At 48.0% G+C, this 18428-nt stretch overlaps 1 protein-coding gene across 1 annotated transcript in view; it reads right to left on the bottom strand.

Moving 5' to 3' along the window:
• Positions 1-17957, bottom strand: part of MTHFD1 (methylenetetrahydrofolate dehydrogenase, cyclohydrolase and formyltetrahydrofolate synthetase 1) — an 80828-nt gene extending 62871 nt beyond the window's left edge. Inside the window, exon 1 of the mRNA XM_038765475.1 lies at positions 17761-17957. Within this exon, the coding sequence (XP_038621403.1) occupies positions 17761-17801 (41 nt within the window). The 5' untranslated portion in view covers positions 17802-17957. The remainder of the gene's footprint in view (positions 1-17760) is intronic.
• Between the last annotated feature and the right edge of the window lie 471 nt (positions 17958-18428).

The following is an 18428-nucleotide window of genomic DNA, read 5'->3' on the forward strand; positions in this document are numbered from 1 at the left end:
AACCGGTACAGATATCCATGGGGAGCGGCACACAAATGGTTTCAGAAAACATCAGAAATATTTTGCTTGTGAGGGCTCGCCCTGAGGAGGGATTTGAGGGATCTCAGGGTGACCTGCGCAGGGTTTCGAGACGCCTGGGTTCTGTGCCCCAATTGTGGGGCTGTGAGTGTGTGGGCCCAGAGGGTAAACTTTAGTTGTGTGGGCCCCCAGAATTTCCCACCCTCTTCTAGCTGTCCTGGGGCTAACTGTGCTCAGGGAAGTCAAGCCTACATGACAGCCCAATTACAATAATAATAATAATAAGTATAATATTATAAGTATAAAATAAGTATATCAAGCGCCTTAGAAATAAGGAACTCTTTAAATTTAAGTCTGTGATGAGCCCCCAGAAATAATGTCTCCAGGGAAATTATAAGATATACACATCTTCCGGCCTGTACACTAGTCCTACTCGGTATTCATTGGTGAGAAGGAAAAGAAAAAAAAACCAAGGCAGTTGAATGCACAAATAAAATTCCTTTCTTTGGCTGTGACCCTCAGAGTAGAAAATGAAAAGTAGAACTATCAGTCAGTGGTATTTATTGATCATTTACTATTTTACTGATTGCAGAGCACTGTATGAGGTGCTTGAAGAGTATAATACAATGGAGCTGGTAGGCATGATCCTTGCCCACAAGGAGTTTACACTCTTGAGAGGGAGTCAGACTCGGAAATAAATTACAAGGCAGGGGAAATGTCAGAGAATAAAGATATACACCAGCACTGTGGGGCTGAGGGTGGGGTGAATATCTGCAGTGCTACAACCACCCAGAAAGATAATAATAATAATGATAGTATTTGTGAAGTGCTTACTGTGTGGATAGCACTGGGGTGGATATGAGTAAATTGGGTTGGACACAGTCACTGCGCCACAAGGGGTTCACGGTCTTAATCTCCATTTTACAGGTGCAGTAACTGAGGCCCAGGGAAGTCCAGGCCACACAGCAGACAAGTGGCAGAGCCAGAATTAGAACTCATGACCTTCTGCCTCCTAGGCCTGTGCTCTATCCAGTAGGCCACACTGCTTCGCCTAGAGATGCAGCAAAAATACTGCATCAGCATCAGCAGTGATAACTCGGACACCACTGACACTAAGACCTTCTCCTCAAGGCTTTGGACGAGAAAACTAAGCAACTCACCTCCAGCAAAGAAAGCATCTGAATAATGACTTTGCCAAGCGGGGAAGCTACATTTACTGGAGGGTTTCTAATAAAGCCTGGGCTGAGATGGGCGTTCATAGATACGTTAAGGATGGAGAATTTTATCTGCATATCCTGGGCTGCTTAACCGAGAGCGGTGTCTTCAGGGCCCCAGCTCGGGTGAGAGCTGGGAAGCAGAACCAATGGAGGAGGCTGACTCCTGAATCTAAAATTTGATGGGATATCAACAGCATTTATTGAAGATGTACTACAGGTGTCCACTCCAAAGATGTCTTAGCTGGATTTTGATTCTCACCTCACCTCAGGTCTCTGGCAAGACTTGAGAGATTCCACGTAGAACTGAAAAGACCAAAAAGGTACCTTTCCAGTCTATTAGCTCTTTAATAATAATAGTTATACCTGCAAAGTCTGTTCCCACCCAGCCCTCACTTCTCCTAGAACACATCGCTTTTTTGATCAAAATGAAAACTGGGCACCCCAAGCCCTTGAGAGAATACAAAAGAGTTAGGGGGTTCAATCCCTGACCTGACGGGTCAGTGGCGGGGATAGACATTTAATTTCAGAGATGGGGAGAAACAGAGTATTCCACAGGAAACGCGGAGAAGGGAGACGGGGGTTGTGCTTGCTTAAATGGTGCCCAAGGGCTGAAGTGGCAGTTGGGGAATATTAAGTGGGGAGATTTAGAGATTAGTTGGAGAAGGTTCTCTTGATTTCAGAAGGGTTTTAAAGAGGGGTAGAGCTGTAAAGAGGAATAAATATGAAGGGGGATAAAGTTCCAAAGAGAGGAGTGGGTTTATGCAAGAGACGTAAGGGAACGTGCCTGCCAACTCTGTTATACTGAACTCCCCCAAGCACTTAGTACAGTGCTGGGCACACAGTAAGCGATCAATAAATGTCACTGATTGATTGATGGCAGGAGAGCAGCGTTGCCTAGCGGAAAGAACACAGGCCTGGGAATTAGAGGATTTGGATTCAAATCCCGACTCTGCCACGTCTGCTGCATCACCCTAATTTCTCTGTGCTTCAGTTACTACTCCCTCTTATTTAGACTGTGAGAGCCACATGGGACAGTGACTGTGTCCAATGTCATTAACTCGTATCTTCCCCAGCACTCAGAACAGTGCTTGGAACATACTAAGCATGTACCAAGTACCATTAATAATAACAAAAAAGGAGAGACAAGAATGAAGCACCAGGAGTAAATAAGCTTGAAAATATGACATTTGAGCTTGACAATAGAAGAAACCACTATTTTGGATCCAAATAATGAAACGGCCAGAAAAAAAGGCACCAGGAGTAGGTTAGCTTGAAAACATGACATTTAAGCCTTGACATTAGAAGAAACCACTATTTTGGATCCAAATAATGAAACGGCAGCTAGGCTTGATCAAATCAAAGTTATTTACCAAAAATAGGCATAGAAGCATACAATAATTGTCTAAATCCTACCTATCTGCTATCTCTCTCAATCCTGTCTGCTCTTTTTATCCCACCTTCAATCGTTATTCCATTTTTCCACTGATAAACTAATTGATGTCACAGATCCAAAATGAATGTTAATGGTCGACTGGTCATGAACTTACTATTTACCCAGGTGGGAGGAAAACCAGATTATTTTAAAAACAAAATCAGCTTTACTGTTGGTTCCAAATTCCACCTCTTGGAGGTTTTGTTTGCTGTTTACACTGACTCTGATTCAGAGGGCTTAGCAATTTTTTGGCTCTGGTGGGAAGGAAAGATTGTAGGCAACTCTTTGAGAACCCCTTTAAAGAACTCACTCTGTGAACTGACTAAACTGATTATCGGTGTGCACATTCAAGTGGAAAATGGAGTTAAACTGGCTTTATGAAAATACAGCTCATTTTTGCACCACCCTGCCAGCAAGTCTTAAACCTGACAAAATACTTGGCATCTGAACCTTGACGTTAGGAGAAATCAGCATTTTGGGTCCAAACAGACTGCCAAAGGATATGCAAGGGACTGCAAAATCTACAAACTGGGCAACGACATCGAAGCAGCATAGTCTATTGGATAGAGCATGGGCCTGGGAGTGGTCATGGGTTCTAATCCTGGATCCGCGACTTGTTTGCTGTGTGACCTTGGGCACGTCACAACTTCTCTGTGTCCCCATCCCCCCGCCTTACCTCCTTCCCCTCCCCACAGCACCTGTATATATGTATTTATTACTCTATTTGTGCATATTCATTCTATTTATTTTATTTTGTAAATATGTTTTGTTTTGTCGTCTGTCTCCCCCTTCTAGACTGTGAGTCCACTGTTGGGACCGTCTCTTTATGTTGCCAACTTGTACTTCCCAAGCACTTAGTACAGTGCTCTGCACACAGTAAGCGCTCAATAAATATGACTCAATGAATGAATGAATGAATGGGGGTTAAGACTGTGACCCCTATGTGGGACAGGGACTGTGTCCAACTCAATCAAAAACTCGATTATCTTGTAACTGCCCCAGGGCTTAGAACAGTGCCTGGTACATAGTAAGTGCTTAAGAAATACCATTATTATGATTATCATCATCATTGTTCTTATTAAAACGAACTGCCAGTTTACCTGTGCTATGATCGAGAAGATCTAAGAGGCTCATGGAAATTACAAAGCTCCAGCTGACGTGTAAATAGTTACTTCTCTAAGTACAATGCTGTTTAGTGATTAGTATGAAGACGGGATTCCACTGTATCAGAACACACAGGATTGAACTCTGAATTTGTGGTACAAATCCAAAAAGTCACTGATTGGGAGGCCACCTAGTGATTCAGGGGACTGCAAATCCCTTGGGTTCCAACTCGCTAAAAATCACCGAATCAACCAAATTATGCTTCTACATAATAATAATAATGGTATTTGTTAAGCGATTACTATGTGCAAAGCACTGTTCTAAGCACTGGGGTTGTTACAAGGTGATCAGGTTGTCCCACAGGGGGCTCACAGTTTTAATCCCCATTTTACGGATGAGGTAACTGAGGCACCGAGACGTTAAGTGACTTGCCCAAAGTCACACAGCTGGCAGATGCCAGAGCCGGGATTTGAACCCATGACTTCTGACTCCAAAGCCCGTGCTCTTTCCACTGAGTCACGCTGCTTCTCGCTGAACACAAGTGTTCAGGTGAGTGATTACTCAAAGGCGTACAAATGATTTGCTATATATAATAATAATTGTGGTATGTTTGTACATATTTATTACTCTATTTATTTATTTTACTTGTACATATCTATTCTATTTATTTTATTTTGTTAGTATGTTTGGTTTTGTTCTCTGTCGACATCCCCCTTTTAGACTGTGAGCCCACTGTTGGGTAGGGACTGTCTCTATATGTTGCCAACTTGTACTTCCCAAGCGCTTAGTACAGTGCTCTGCACACAGTAAGCGCTCAATAAATATGATTGATTAATTGATTGATATCTGTTACGCATTCTGTCACAGGCACTGTACTAGGTGCCATGATGGATGCAAACAAGTCAGGTTGGGCATAGTCCCTGTGCCACATGGGGCTCCCAGTCTTAATCCTCATTTGACAGATGAGGGAACTGAGGCGCACAGGTAAAGTGACTTATCCAAGGTCACAGAGCGGACAAGTGGCGGAGCCGGGATTAGAATCCAGGTCCTTCTGACTCCCAAGGCCGTGCTCTATGTACTAGGCCTCGTGAGGAAAGCATACTGAAGATTTCACAATAAAGCCGTTGTGCCAGGCCCCATCCTGATGCCAACTGGGCCATAAGTTTACACATGCAACAGCACAAATAGAGGAAACTGCACCAACTACAAGAACAAGAAAAAACAATAAGTGCTGCGGAATATTAACGGAGGAGTTTCAGGCTCCGCAATGCTCAGACACAGTACTGGATCAGGTTTCTTGAATATGGTTAACTTCATTACTCCTATGAACTACGATATTTGGATCTTTGGCTAGCAATAGTATTCTACACCTAATACACTTAATCCAACAGTCCAGAAAATACTAAACCTTGATAGGTCTTCAAGGAGTGGTCAAAAAAATCTGTTTTTTTCCCATCACTGGCACAAGTTTCCAACATAATCAATCAATCAATCGTATTTATTGAGCACTTACTGTGTACAGAGCACTGTACTAAGCACTTGGGAAGTACAAGTTGGCAACATATAGAGACAGTCCCTACCCAACAGTGGGCTCACAGTCTCGTGATCTCTTCTATGACAACTAGTTGGATCAATTCTGTGATTTTCCCATTAAAACTGACTGCAGTAAATCTACATTTAATCATTAATCTGTCATTACCCTCGTTTTTGTTCAGCCAGTATTTGACAAACATCCTGAAAGTAGAAACACTAATCAATGTTTGCTATTTTCCCATGTCACTGACACACACCTTAAATGCCCTGCATCCCTTTAGTCCAGGAGACAAGAGGCTGCATAGAAGAGGACAGAAAATTAAGGGCCACTGGAGTAGGGGAGAGGAGGCTAATGCCGTTTTGTAATCTTTTGTGAAAGCCCCAAGTAGGGAAAAACATTTACTGTGCGATGGTGACATCTTCTGTCAAGAACGGTGACAATCTCTTCCCCAGTGAGAACCAACCTGAGGCTCACAGTCTTATTCCTCGTTCTACAGATGAGGTAACTGAGGGAAAGAGAAGTGAAGTGACTTGTCCAAGGTCACACAGCAGACAGGTGGGAGAGCTGGTCCTTCTAACTTCCAGGCCTGGGCTCTATCCACTAGGCCACACTGCTTCTCAACGGCGTTACTCACCCTCTCTCTTTCCTGCTAGTAGCATCCCTGCTGCGACAAGAGATACAACGAACAAGTAGGTGGCAAAGTGCATGTGTGTGAAGGCTTTGGATGTGAAGGGCCCTTTTGTGGTCACAGTGGACAATGCGTATCAAGTATGGAGAAGTCATAGGAAGAGGAGAGTCCTTGAACTTAGAGAAGCTTATTATCTACTGGGGGAAGTGAATCAAATACCAAAGTTTCAGAGACACAAATGCTCTCAACTGAGTTCACAATAGAGGCGCAAAGGATTAAAGCCCATTAAACACCTAGAAATACACTGTCACAGCTATTCCTACACACTCAGTTCTCCTAGTCATATTAACATTATTTACGGTGTGCAAAGTACTCTGGCCCCTGTAACGTGAGGGGTTTTCCCATCTCTCTCAACCCCCTGATCATCGCCAACAGAAAGGGGTTGATACGGAAGCAAAATGAAAATGAAGAAGCAAGAGAGGCAAAATTTAAAACAATAAAAGCCTACACTCCTCACCACACCAGCCAGGAAACCAGGAGCAGGGAGAACGCTACCTTTCCAGAAACCCCCCCTTTCTGAAACAGGTCAGAGAAAGCACACAGACATCTTACTCACCTTACTACCTTAACAACTGTGGTATTTGTTCAGTACTTACTATGTGCCAAGCACTGGGGTAGATATAAGATGATCAGGTCCCACATGGAGCTCCCAGTCTCAGCAGGAGGGAGAAGAGGACAGAGTCCCCATTTTGCCAATGAAGGACCCGAGGCATGGTGAAATTAAGTGAGTTGCCCATCGTCACACAGAAGACAAGTGACAGAGCGAGGATTGGAACCCAGGTCCTCCAACTCCCAAGCCCTTGCTCTTTCCACTAGGCCACACTGCTTCTCACTCTGTCGCCCCTCCTTCAACTCTCCCATCTTTCCCAACAGTATTTCAAGAGGAGATCTCCTGCCTTCTCTCAAAACCCACCACCTGCACAACTGACCCCTTCCCTAACTGCCATCTTTGAATGTTCACTCTCCAATGAGACATGCCCAAGTCTCTCCATCCTCAAAAAGCCCTCCTGACCCCACAGTTTCCTCCAGTTATCATCCCATCTCCCTCCTACCATTCCTCTCCAAATTCCTTGAGCGAGGTGTCTAGAGCGGCTCCCTTCCTCCTATTCTCTCCTTGATCGCCTCCAATCTGGCTTCCATCCCCTTCTGTCCAGAGAAACTACCTCCTCAAAGGTCACCAATGATCTCCTTCTTGCCAAATCCAACAGCCTCTACTAGATCCTAATCCCCCTCAACTGCTCAGCTGCCTTCAATGCTGTCAACATCCCCCTTCTCCTGGAAACATTATCCAACCTCGGCTTCGCTGACGCTGTCCTCTCCTGGTTCTCCTCCTCTCTCTCTGGCTGCTCATTCTCAGTGTCTTTCCAGGGCTCCTCCTCAGCCTCCCACCCCCTAACTGTGGGAGGCCCTCAAGACTCAGTTCTCAGTCCCCTTCTATTCTCCATCTACATTCACTCCCTTGGAGAACTCATTTGCTCCCATGGCTTCAACTACCACCTCTTTGTGGAGGATTCCGAAATCTAAACCTCCAGCCCTGATCTCTGTCCCTCTCTGCAGTCTCACATTTCCCCCTGCCTTCAAGACATCTCTACTTGGATGTCCTCCCGGCACCCCAAATTTAACGTCAAAAACAGCACTCCTTATCTTCCCACCCAAACCGTCTTTGCCCTGACTTTCTCACCACGGTAGACGGCACCACCATCCTTCTTGTTCAATAAGCCCATAATCTTGGCGTTATTCTTGACTCCTCTCTCGCATTCAACCCACAAATTCAAACTATCCCTTAATCTTGTTGGTTCAAACTCCCTAACACCGCTAAAATCCAAACTGCTACCACGTTAACTCAATCGCTTATCCTACCCTGCCTCAATTACTCTATCAGCCTCCTCACTGACCTCCCAGCCTCCCGGCTCTTCCCACTCCACTCCATACTTCACTCTGCTGCCCGGATCACTTTTCTACAAATACTTTCAGACTATGTTTCCTCACTCCTCGAGAAACTCCAGCGGTTGCCCATCCACCCCCACATCATTGGCTTTAAAGCATTCAACCACCTTGCCCCCTCCTAACTCACCTCACTACTCTCCTACTACAACCCAGCCCACCCGCTTTTCTCCTCTAATGCTAAATTTCTCAAAGTCCCTCGATCTCATCCATCTCGCTGCCAACCTCTCCCCCATGTCCTGCCTCTGGCATGGCACACCCTCCCTCTCCTTATCTGACAATGACTCTCCCCGCCCTTCGAAGCCTTACTGAAAGCACATCTCCTGCAAGGGGCCTGCCCTGACTAAGCCTCCTTTCCTTTCCTTCCATTCCTTTCTGCTTCGCCCCGAGTCCCTTTATTCACCCCCTTTCCCAGCCCCACAGCACTTGGGTACATGTTTGTAATTTATTTATATGTATTAATGTCAGTCTCCTCCTCTAGACTCTAAGCTCACTGTGGGCGGGGAACATGTCCGTTATATTGTACCCTCCCAAGCGCTTAGTACAGTGCTCTGCACACCGTAAGCACTCACTATATCCGACTGATGGATTGCCTGGACCCCCCTTTGAAAACTACTGTTCAGTGAGACTCTCGTTTCGGAGTACAAAGTATTATAATACTTTGTAATATAATAATATTATATTACATTATAATTTGTAATATAATAATATTATATTAGAGAAGCAGCGTGGCTCAGTGGACAAGAGCCCGGGCTTTGGAGTCGGAGGTCATGGGTTCGAATCCCAGCTACGCCACTTGTCAGCTGGGTGACTTTGGGCAAGTCACTTGACTTCTCTGGGCCTCAGTTACCTCGTCTGTAAAATGGGGATGAAGAATGTGAGCCCCCTGTGGGACAACCTGGTCACCTTGTAACCTCCCCAGTGCTTAGAACAGTGCTTTGCACATAGTAAGCGCTTAATAAATGCCATTATTATTATTATTATAAATTAGAAAAGATGAAATAACAGAAGAAATAACAGATGAATATAACTGAAATAAATGAAATAGATGAAATAGAAGTGCTGGTTGTATATGGTGAAAAAAACGAGGAAAACATGTAGAGAGGGCCTGCGCCCACTGAAGCAAATGCAACTCCAAGTAAGCCAGGAGATCGACACTTCCCTAGAAGCCCCCCTTTTCCTGGACAGGCACAGAGGATAAATAATAAAAGTGATATATTTTAAGCACTTTCTCTGTGCTAAGCCTTGCTGGAGGACATAAGGTCAGACACAGTCCCTGCCCCATAAGGGGTTCACAGTCTAAGAAGGAAGCGCCCCCACTTTACACTTAAGGAAACAGAGAAGTAAAATGACTTGCCTAAGGTCACATGGCAAGTAAGTGGCAGAGCTAGGATTCAAGCTCAAGGTCTCCTGATCCCCGGGCCCGTGTTCTTTCTAGTAACAAACCCATCGAGAGGTGGTTTGATCCAGGAGGGCAGCAGGCTGGGTATCTCTACACAAATGTCCCACCCACCCCTCAGACTAATGAGTGACAAAAACTGAAACTCTTCATCCCTTCCAGACACACTCCTCCTAACTTTCCCATCCTGGCCGATACCGCACTCCCCGTCTCGGCAGCCGGCAACTTACGTGCCATCTCAGACATCCCGACTGGCTTTCAATTCTCACATTCTGTCTATCCCTAAATCCTGCCAGATCTTTCGCTGCATTTATCGGATGGCCCCTTTCCTCTCCACCCTGGTTCGAGCTCTCCTCATTTCACAAATAATCACCCTCCTCGCTGGTCTCGCTGCCTCTCCCCACTTCGGTTTATTCCACGCCATCCTGATCATCTTTAACGTCGTCACAGGGTACATTTGTCACCCCTCCCCTAGAAACCCCCCGCTGCTCCCTAATTTCCTCCCCCACAAGGCTTCCGGGGTCTCCTCCATCTGTCTGCTGATTTCCCAGCTCGGACCCCTCAACCTGCTCCAACCCTACTCACAGTCTCGGCTTCTTCCCTGGCCTCACCACTCCTGGCCCAGACCCCCTGGTTCATTCACTCAGTCGTATTTACTGAGCGCTTACTGTGTGCAGAGCACTGTACTAAGCGCTTGGGAAGTCCAAGTCATTAACAAATAGAGACGGTCCCTACCCGACAACGGGCTCACAGTCTAGAAGGGGGAGACAGACAACAAAACATGTGGACGGCTGTCAAGTCGTCAGAACAAATGGAATTAAAGGTAAATGCACATCATTAACAAAAACAGAATAGTAAATATGTACAAGTAAAATAAATACAGTAATAAATCTGTACAAACGTATATACAGGTGTTGTGGGGAGGGGAAGGATTTTGGGTGGGGCAGATGGGGAGGAGGAGAGGAAAAAGGGGGCTCAGTCTGGGAGGGCCTCTAGGAGGAGGTGAGCTCTCAGTAGGTTCTACGGTCCCCCAGAAGCAGCTCAGGCAGCAGACAATGCTGTAGAAAGAACAATCGTATTTATTGAGCGCTTACTGTGCCAGGCACTGTACCAAGCGCTTGGGTGGATACAAGCAAATCGGGTTGGACAGTTCCTCTCCCACGTGGGGCTCACAGTCTCGCTCCCCATTTCACCGATGAGGCAACTGAGGCACGGGGAAGTCAGGTGACTTGTCCAAAGTCACTCGGCGGGCGTGCGGTGGAGCCGGGATCAGAAGCCGCGACCTTCTGACTCAGAGGCCCTTGCTCTCTCCACTGCGCCGGGTGGCTTCTGGAATGGATACAAAACTGTGGAGAGGTGCAGAGGGGGTTGGAAAGGAACAGGTGGCGGGTTTGGGTCCAAGGTGATTTCGGCCTAGCTCCAAAGTGACAGTGTCACAAGTCCAAGGGTCGCTGTTAAAATTCCCGGCCCGGCCAAGTTAGCGGCTCTGGCCGGACACATCCCCAAGCCCACCGCCCCCTAAATGGATCTCCCTCTCGGCTCTCCTGCTCTGGCCACCTCCCTCCCCCCTGCCCCTTCAAATCGGTCAGACAGCAGCTCTCCCGTCTTCAAAACACCGCTGAAATCTCGGAAGCAGAGTGGCCCAGCGGCCGCCACTTGTCTGCTGTGTGACCTTGGGCAAATCACTTCATTTCTCTGGGCCTCAGTTACCTCACCTGTAGAACGGGGACTACAACCGTGAGGGCCATGGGGGACAAGGACTGGGTCCAACCTGCTTTAGCTTGAATCTACCCCAGCAAGGAGAAGCAGCGTGGCTCAGTGGCAAGAGGCCGGGCTTGGGAGTCAGAGGTCACGGGTTCTAATCCCAACTCCGCCACTTGTCTGCTGTATGACCTTGGGCAAGTCACTTCATTTCTCTGTGCCTCAGTTACCTCACCTGTAAAATGTGAGCCCCAAGTGGGACAACCTGTTCACCTTGTATCCCCTCCAGCGCTTAGAACAGTGCTTAGCACATAGTAAGTGCTTAACAAATACGATCATTATTATTATTATTATTATAGTGTACGGTGCCTGGCACATAGGAAGTGCTTAACAAATACCATAACTATTATTACAGTGCCTGGCACATAGTAATTGCTTAACATATACCATAAAAAAAAAAAAAAACCTCTCCTCCTAGCCCAGGCCCTACCAAGGCCAAAATGCCCATTTGCACTAATGGTTAAGCCAATATATTGACTTTGTAGATTTATTCATCTATACAGGTTATTCAGCCACCCATTTACTCATGTGCTTTAAATCTCATAGTCCCACTGTCTGTACGAAACTTCCGTGCCGGTCCTGGGTCTCTGGTTTCACGACTGGAGGGGCAGCGTGGCCTAATGGATAGAGCCCGGGTCTGCGAGTCAGAAGGACCTGGGTTCTAATCCCGGCTCCGCCACGTGTCTGCTGTGTGACTTTGGGTAAATCACTTCCTTCCTTTGGGCCTCAGTTCCCTCATCTATAAATGGGGATTAAGACTGTCAGCCCCACGTGGGACAGGGGCTGTGTCCAACCTGATTAGCTTGTATCTACCCCAGCGCTTAGCACAGTGCCTGGCACATAGGAAGGGCTTAACATAACACTTCAAAAAAAAGATGTTGTCCTGTGGCCCTGTTGGCCCGCGCTCTCCGCATGCAGTGGGGGCGAAGCCCTGGCCGGGTTCCTGAGTCCGCCCAGTGCCCAAGGGCACGGCTGGTAGCGTTGGCCGAGCAGGAAGGAGAGATGGGGGTGGGGGAGAAGACATGGGGGGAACAGAGAGAGAGAGAAGGAGGGAAAGAGGGAGAGAGGGAAGGAAAGAGGGAGAAGACATGGGGGAGAGAGACTGAGACAGAGAAGAAAGGAGGAAGGGGGAGGGAGATTGAGAGAGAAAAGGGGAAGAAAGGAGGGAAGGAGGGAGAGAGAGAAAAAAAGAAGAAAGGGAGAGAGGAGGAGGGAGAAATGTAGAGAGGGAAGCAGGGAGGGAGAAAGGAGGGAGAGAGGAGAGAGAGAATGAAAAAGGGAGAGAAGGAAGGAAGGAGGGAGAGAGGGAGGAGACATGGGGGAGAAAAGGGTACAGAGGGAAGGAGGGACAGAGAGAAGGGAGGGAGAAAGGGAGGAGGGAGAGAGAGGGAAAAAGGGAAATATACAGAAAGAGAGAAAAGGAGAGAGAAAGGAGGGAAAGAAAGGTAGAGAGGGAAGGAGGGAGTGAGAGGAGACATGGAAAGAGAAGGGACAAAGAGAGGAGGGAGAGAGAGGGAAGGAAGGAGGGAGCCATGGGGAAGAGAGAGTGAGACAGAGAAGAAAAGAGGAAGAGAGTGGGGAGGGAGATTGAGAGAGAAAAGGGGGAGAAAGAAGAAAGGAGGGAAGGAAGGAGGGAGAGAGAGAAAAAAGGTGAAAAGGAGAGGAGGAGGGAAAAACATAGAGAGGGAAGCAGGGAGGGAGAAAGGAGGGAGAGAGGAGCGAGAGAATGAAAAAGGGAGAGAAGGAAGGAAGGAGGGAGAGAGGGAGGAGACATGGGGGAGAAAAGGAGGGAGAAAAGGGTAGAGAGGAAAGGAGGGAGAGAGAGGAGGTATGGAGAGAGAGAAGGGAGGGAGAAAAGGGTAGAGAGGAAAGGAGGGAGAGAGAGGAGGTATGGAGAGAGAGAAGGGAGGGAGAAAGGGAGGAGGGAGAGAGAGGGAAGGAGGGAGATATGCAGAAAGAGAGAAAAGGAAAGAGAAAGGAGGGAAAGAAAGGTAGAGAGGGAAGGAGGGAGTGAGAGGAGACATGGAAAGAGAAGGGACAAAGAGAGGAGGGAGAGAGAGGGAAGGAAGGAGGGAGCCATGGGAAAAGAGAGAAAAGGAAGGAGGGAAAGACAGAGAGGGAAGGAAAGAGGGAGTGAGAGGAGACAAGGTGAAAGAGAAGGGAGGGAGAAAGAGAGGGAGAGAGAGTGAAGGAGGGAGGGGGGAAGGAAGGAGGGAGCCATGGGGAAAGAGAGAGAAAAGGAGGGAGAAAGGAGAGAAGCAGTGTGGCTCAGTGGAAAGAGCATGGGCTTTGGAGTCAGAGGTCGTGGGTTCAAATTCCGGCTCCGCCACTTAGCTGTGTGACTCTGGGCAAGTCACTTCACTTCTCTGGGCCTCAGTTACCTCATCTGGAAAATGTGGATTAAGACTGTGAGCCCCATGTGGGACAACCTGATCACCTTGTAACCTCCCCAGCACTTAGAACAGTGCTTTGCACGTAGTAAGTGCTTAATAAATGCCATTTTAAAAAAAGGAGAGAGGGAGGAGGGAGAGAGAGGTAGAGAGGAAAGGAAGAAGGAGACATGGAGAGAGAAAGGAACGGGAGAAAGAGGGAGAGAGAGAGTGAAGGAGGGAGAGAGGGAAGGACGGAGCCATGGGGAAAGACAGAGAAGAGGGAAAGAAAGGTAATAATAACAATGATGATGATGATGGCATTTGTTAAGCGCTTACTATGTGCCAAGCAAGAAGGAGCGAGTGAGAGGAGACATGGAGAGGGAAGGAGAAGGGAGAAAAAGCAGCGTGGCTTAGTGGAAAGAGTACGGACTTTGGAGTCGGAGGTCATGGGTTCCAATCCCGGCTCTGCCAACTGTCAGCTGTGTGACCTTGAGCAAGTCACTTAGCTTCTCTGTGCCTCAGTTCTCCTATCAGTAAAATGGGAATTAAGACTGTGAGCCCCACTGGGACAACCTGATGACCTTGTATCCCTCCAGCACTTAGAACAGTGCTTTGCACATAGTAAGCACTTAATAAATGCCATCATTATTATTAAAATGGGGGTGAAGGCTGTGAGCCCCCCGTGGGACAACCTGATCACCTTGTAGCAGAACAGTGCTTTGCACATAGTAAGAGCTTAACAAATACCACCTAATTCCGGCTCCCCCACGTCTGCTGTGTGACCTTGGGCAAGTCACTTAACTTCTCTGAGCCTCAGTTACCTCACCTGTAAAACGGGGATTAAGACTGTGGGACAACGTGATCACCTTGTATTCCCCAGCGCTTAGAACAGTGTTTTGCACATAGTAAGCGCTAAATAAATGCCATTATTATTATTATTGAAATGGGGATTAAGACTGTGAGCCTCCCGTGGGACAACCTGAAGCAGAGACACAGCGTGGCTCAGTGGAAAGAGCTCGGGCTTTGGAGTCAGAGGTCATGGGTTCAAATCCCAGCTCCGCCACTTGTCAGCTGCGCGACTTTGGGCAAGTTACCTCATTCATTCATTCAATCATATTTATTGAGCGCTTACTGTGTGCAGAGCACTGTACTAAGCACTTGGGAAGTACAAGCTGGCACTTCACTTCTCTGGGCCTCAGTTCCCTCATCTGTAAAATGGGAATTAAGTCTGTGAGCCCCACATGGGACAACTTGATTAGCGTGGCTCAGTGGAAAGAGCCCGGGCTTTGGAGTCAGTGGTCATGGGTTCAAATCCCGGCTCAGCCAATTGTCAGCTGTGTGACTTTGGGCAAGTCACTTCACTTCTCTGGGCCTCAGTTACCTCATCTGTAAAATGGGGATTAAGACTGTGAGCCCCCCGTGGGACAACCTGATCACCTTGTAACCTCCCTAGCGCTTAGAACACTGCTTTGCACATAGTAAGCACTTAATAAATGCCATAATAATAATAATTTGCATCTACCCCAGGGCCTAGAACAGTGCTTTGGACATAGTAAGCTCTTAATAAATGCCATCATTATCATTATTATTCATTCATTCAATCATATTGAGCGCTTACTGTGTGCAGAGCACTGTACTAAGCGCTTGGGAAGTACAAGTTGGCAACATATAGAGGCAGTCCCTACCCAACAACGGGCTCACAGTCTAGAAGGGGGAGAGAGACAACAAAACAAGACATGTGGACATGTGTCAAGTCACCAGAATAAATAGAAATACAGCTAGATGCACATAATTAACAAAATAAATGGAATAGTAAATATGTACAAGAGTCCCCCTCCTCCCCCTCCCCATCCCCTTGCCTTACCTCCTTCCCCTCCCCATAGAACCTGTATATATGTATATACATTTGTACATACTTATTACTCTATTTTACTTGTGCATATTTATTCTATTTATTTTATTTTGTTAATACGTTTTGTTCTGTTGTCTGTCTCCCCCTTCTAGACTGTGAGCCCGCTGTTGCGTAGGGACCGTCTCTGTATGTTGCCAACTTGTACTTCCCAAGCGCTTAGTACAGGGCTCTGCACACAGTAAGCGCTCAATAAATACAATTGAATGAATAAATCTTGTAGCCCCCTGGCGCTTAGAACAGTGCTTTGTACCTAGTAAGTGCTTAACAAATACCATCATTATTGTTATTATTAAAAAGGGGGTGCGGAGAGAGAGAGTGAAGGAGGGAGAGAGGTAAAGGGGTCGGGCCGGGGTCTTGCTCATTCATTCATTCAATTGTATTTATTGAGCACTTAGTATGTGCAGAACACTGGACTAAGCGCTTGGGAATAATAATAATAATATAATAATAATGGCATTTACTAAGCGCTTACTATGTGCAAAGCACTGTTCTAAGCGCTGGGGAAGTTACAACGTGATCAGGTTGTCCCACGGGGGGCTCACAGCCTTAATCCCCATTTTACAGATGAGGTAACTGAGGCCCAGAGAAGTGAAGTGACTTGCCCCAAGTCACACAGCTGACAATTGGCAGAGCCGGGATTTGAACCCATGACCTCTGGCTCCAAAGCCCGGGCCCTTTCCACTGAGCCACGCTGCTGATACAAGGTGACCACGTTGTCCCACAGTCTTAATCCCCGTTTTACAGATGAGGTAACCGAGGCTCAGAGAAGTTAAGTGACTTGCCCATGGTAACACATAATAATAATAATAATAATAATGATGGCATTTATTAAGCTCTTACTATGTGCTTACACCGTTCTAATAATAATAATAATGGCATTTATTAAGCTCTTACTATGTGCTTACACTGTTCTAAGAACTAGGGAGGACACAAGGTGATCAGGTTGTCCCACGGGGGGCTCACAGTCTTCATCCCCATTTTACAGATGAGGTAACTGAGGCCCAGAGAAGTGAAGTGACTCTCCCAAAGTCACACAGCTGACTACTGGCAGAGCCGGGATTTGAACCCATGACCTCTGACTCCAAAGCCCGGGCTCTTTCCACTGAGCCACGCTGCTGGTACAAGGTAATCACGTTGTCCCACAGTCTAAATCCCCGTTTTACAGATGAGGTAACCGAGGCTCAGAGACGTCAAGTGACTTGCCCACGGTCACACATCAGACGTGGGGGAGCCGGGATTAGATTGTAGTAAGCGCTTAGAACAGTGCTTTGCACATAGTAAACGCTTAACAAATACCATCATTATTGTTATTATTAAAAAGAGGGGGGAGAGAGAGAGTGAGTGAGTGAAGGAGGGAGAGGGACAAAGGGGTCGGGCTGGGGTCTTGCTCATTCATTCATCCATTCAATCGTACTTATTGAGCGCTTACTGAGTGCAGAGCACTGTACTGAGCGCCTGGGAAGTCCAAGTTGGCAACATCTAGAGACGGTCCCTACCCAACAGCGGGCTCACACTCTAGAAGGGGGAGACAGTACAAAACAAAACATTTGAACTAAATGAAATAAATAGAATATGTACAAGTGGATCCATATACGACGAGGAAGGATCAATCAATCAATCAATCGTATTTATTGAGCGCTTACTGTGTGCAGAGCACTGTACTACGCGCTTGGGAAATACAAGTTGGCAACATATAGAGACGGTCCCTACCCAACAGCGGGCTCACAGTCTAGACGGGGGAGACAGAGAACAAAACAAAATGTATTAACAGAATAAAATAAACAGAATAAACATGTACAAATAATCAATCGTATTTATTGAGCGCTTACTGTGTGCAGAGCACTGTACTAAGCGCTTGGGTCACTTCTCTGGGCCTCAGTTCCCTCATCTGTAAAATGGGGATGAAGACTGTGAGCCCCACGTGGGACAACCTGATCACCTTGTAACCTCCCCGGCGCTTAGAACAGTGCTTGGCACATAATAAGCGCTTAATAACTGCCATTATTCAGCGCTTAGAACAGTGCTTGGCACATAGTAAGCGCTTAACAAATACCAACATTATTATTATTATTGGGAGGTCCAAGTTGGCAACATATAGAGACGGTCCCTACCCAACAGTGGGCTCACAGTCTAAAAGGGGGAGACAGAGAACAAAACCAAACATACTAACAAAATAAAATAAATAGAATAGATAGGTACAAGTAAAATAAATAGAGTAATAAATATGTACAAACATATATACATGTATACAGGTGCTGTGGGGAAGGGAAGGAGGTAAGAAGGGGGGATGGAGGGGGGAGGAGGGGGAGAGGAAGGAAGGGGCTCAGTGTGGGAAGGCCTCCTGGAGGAGGTGAGCTCTCAGGAGGGCTGGCTGCTTACGCGGAGACCGCCTTCCCGCTGAGGACTTCGGCCGGTGCCATTGCTGCCCGAGGATGCCCGAGGATGGCCGAGAATGGCCGAGGCCTGTCCTGCCCTCTGCCCCGACGGCACAACCCACGTGGACCGCCCAACGCCACTATCCGAGCCACGGCGCATGCGCGCCCCGCGCGGGACGGACCCAGGCGGACCCACGGCGCATGCGCGTTCCCGCGCGGGACGGGAGGGCCGGGCCTCCACTACCCCAAGGCGCATGCGCGTTCTGCGCTGGACGGGAGAGCCGGGCCTTCCCTGCCCCATGGCGCATGCGCGCCCCGCGCAGGACGAGGCGCGTCGGCCCCATGGCGCATGCGCGTTCCCGCGCGGGACGGGAGGGCCGGGCCGCCCCTGCCCCATGGCGCATGCGCGCTCCCGCGCGGGACTGGAGGGCCGGGCCTTCCCCGCCCCACGGCGCATGCGCGTCCCGCGCTGGACGGGAGAGCTGTGCAGGACAGGCCGAGCCGGCCCCACGGCGCATGCGCGTTCCCGCGCGGGACTGGAGGGCCCGGCCACCCGTGCCCCACAGCGCAGGCGCGTTCCTGCGCGGGACGGGAGAGCCGGGCCTCCTGTACCCCACGGCGCATGCGCATCCCGCGCTGGACGGGAGAGCCGGGCCTTTCCTGCCCCACGGC

This window comes from Tachyglossus aculeatus, chromosome 23 (assembly GCF_015852505.1).
Source record: "Tachyglossus aculeatus isolate mTacAcu1 chromosome 23, mTacAcu1.pri, whole genome shotgun sequence".
Classification (NCBI taxonomy): domain Eukaryota; kingdom Metazoa; phylum Chordata; class Mammalia; order Monotremata; family Tachyglossidae; genus Tachyglossus; species Tachyglossus aculeatus.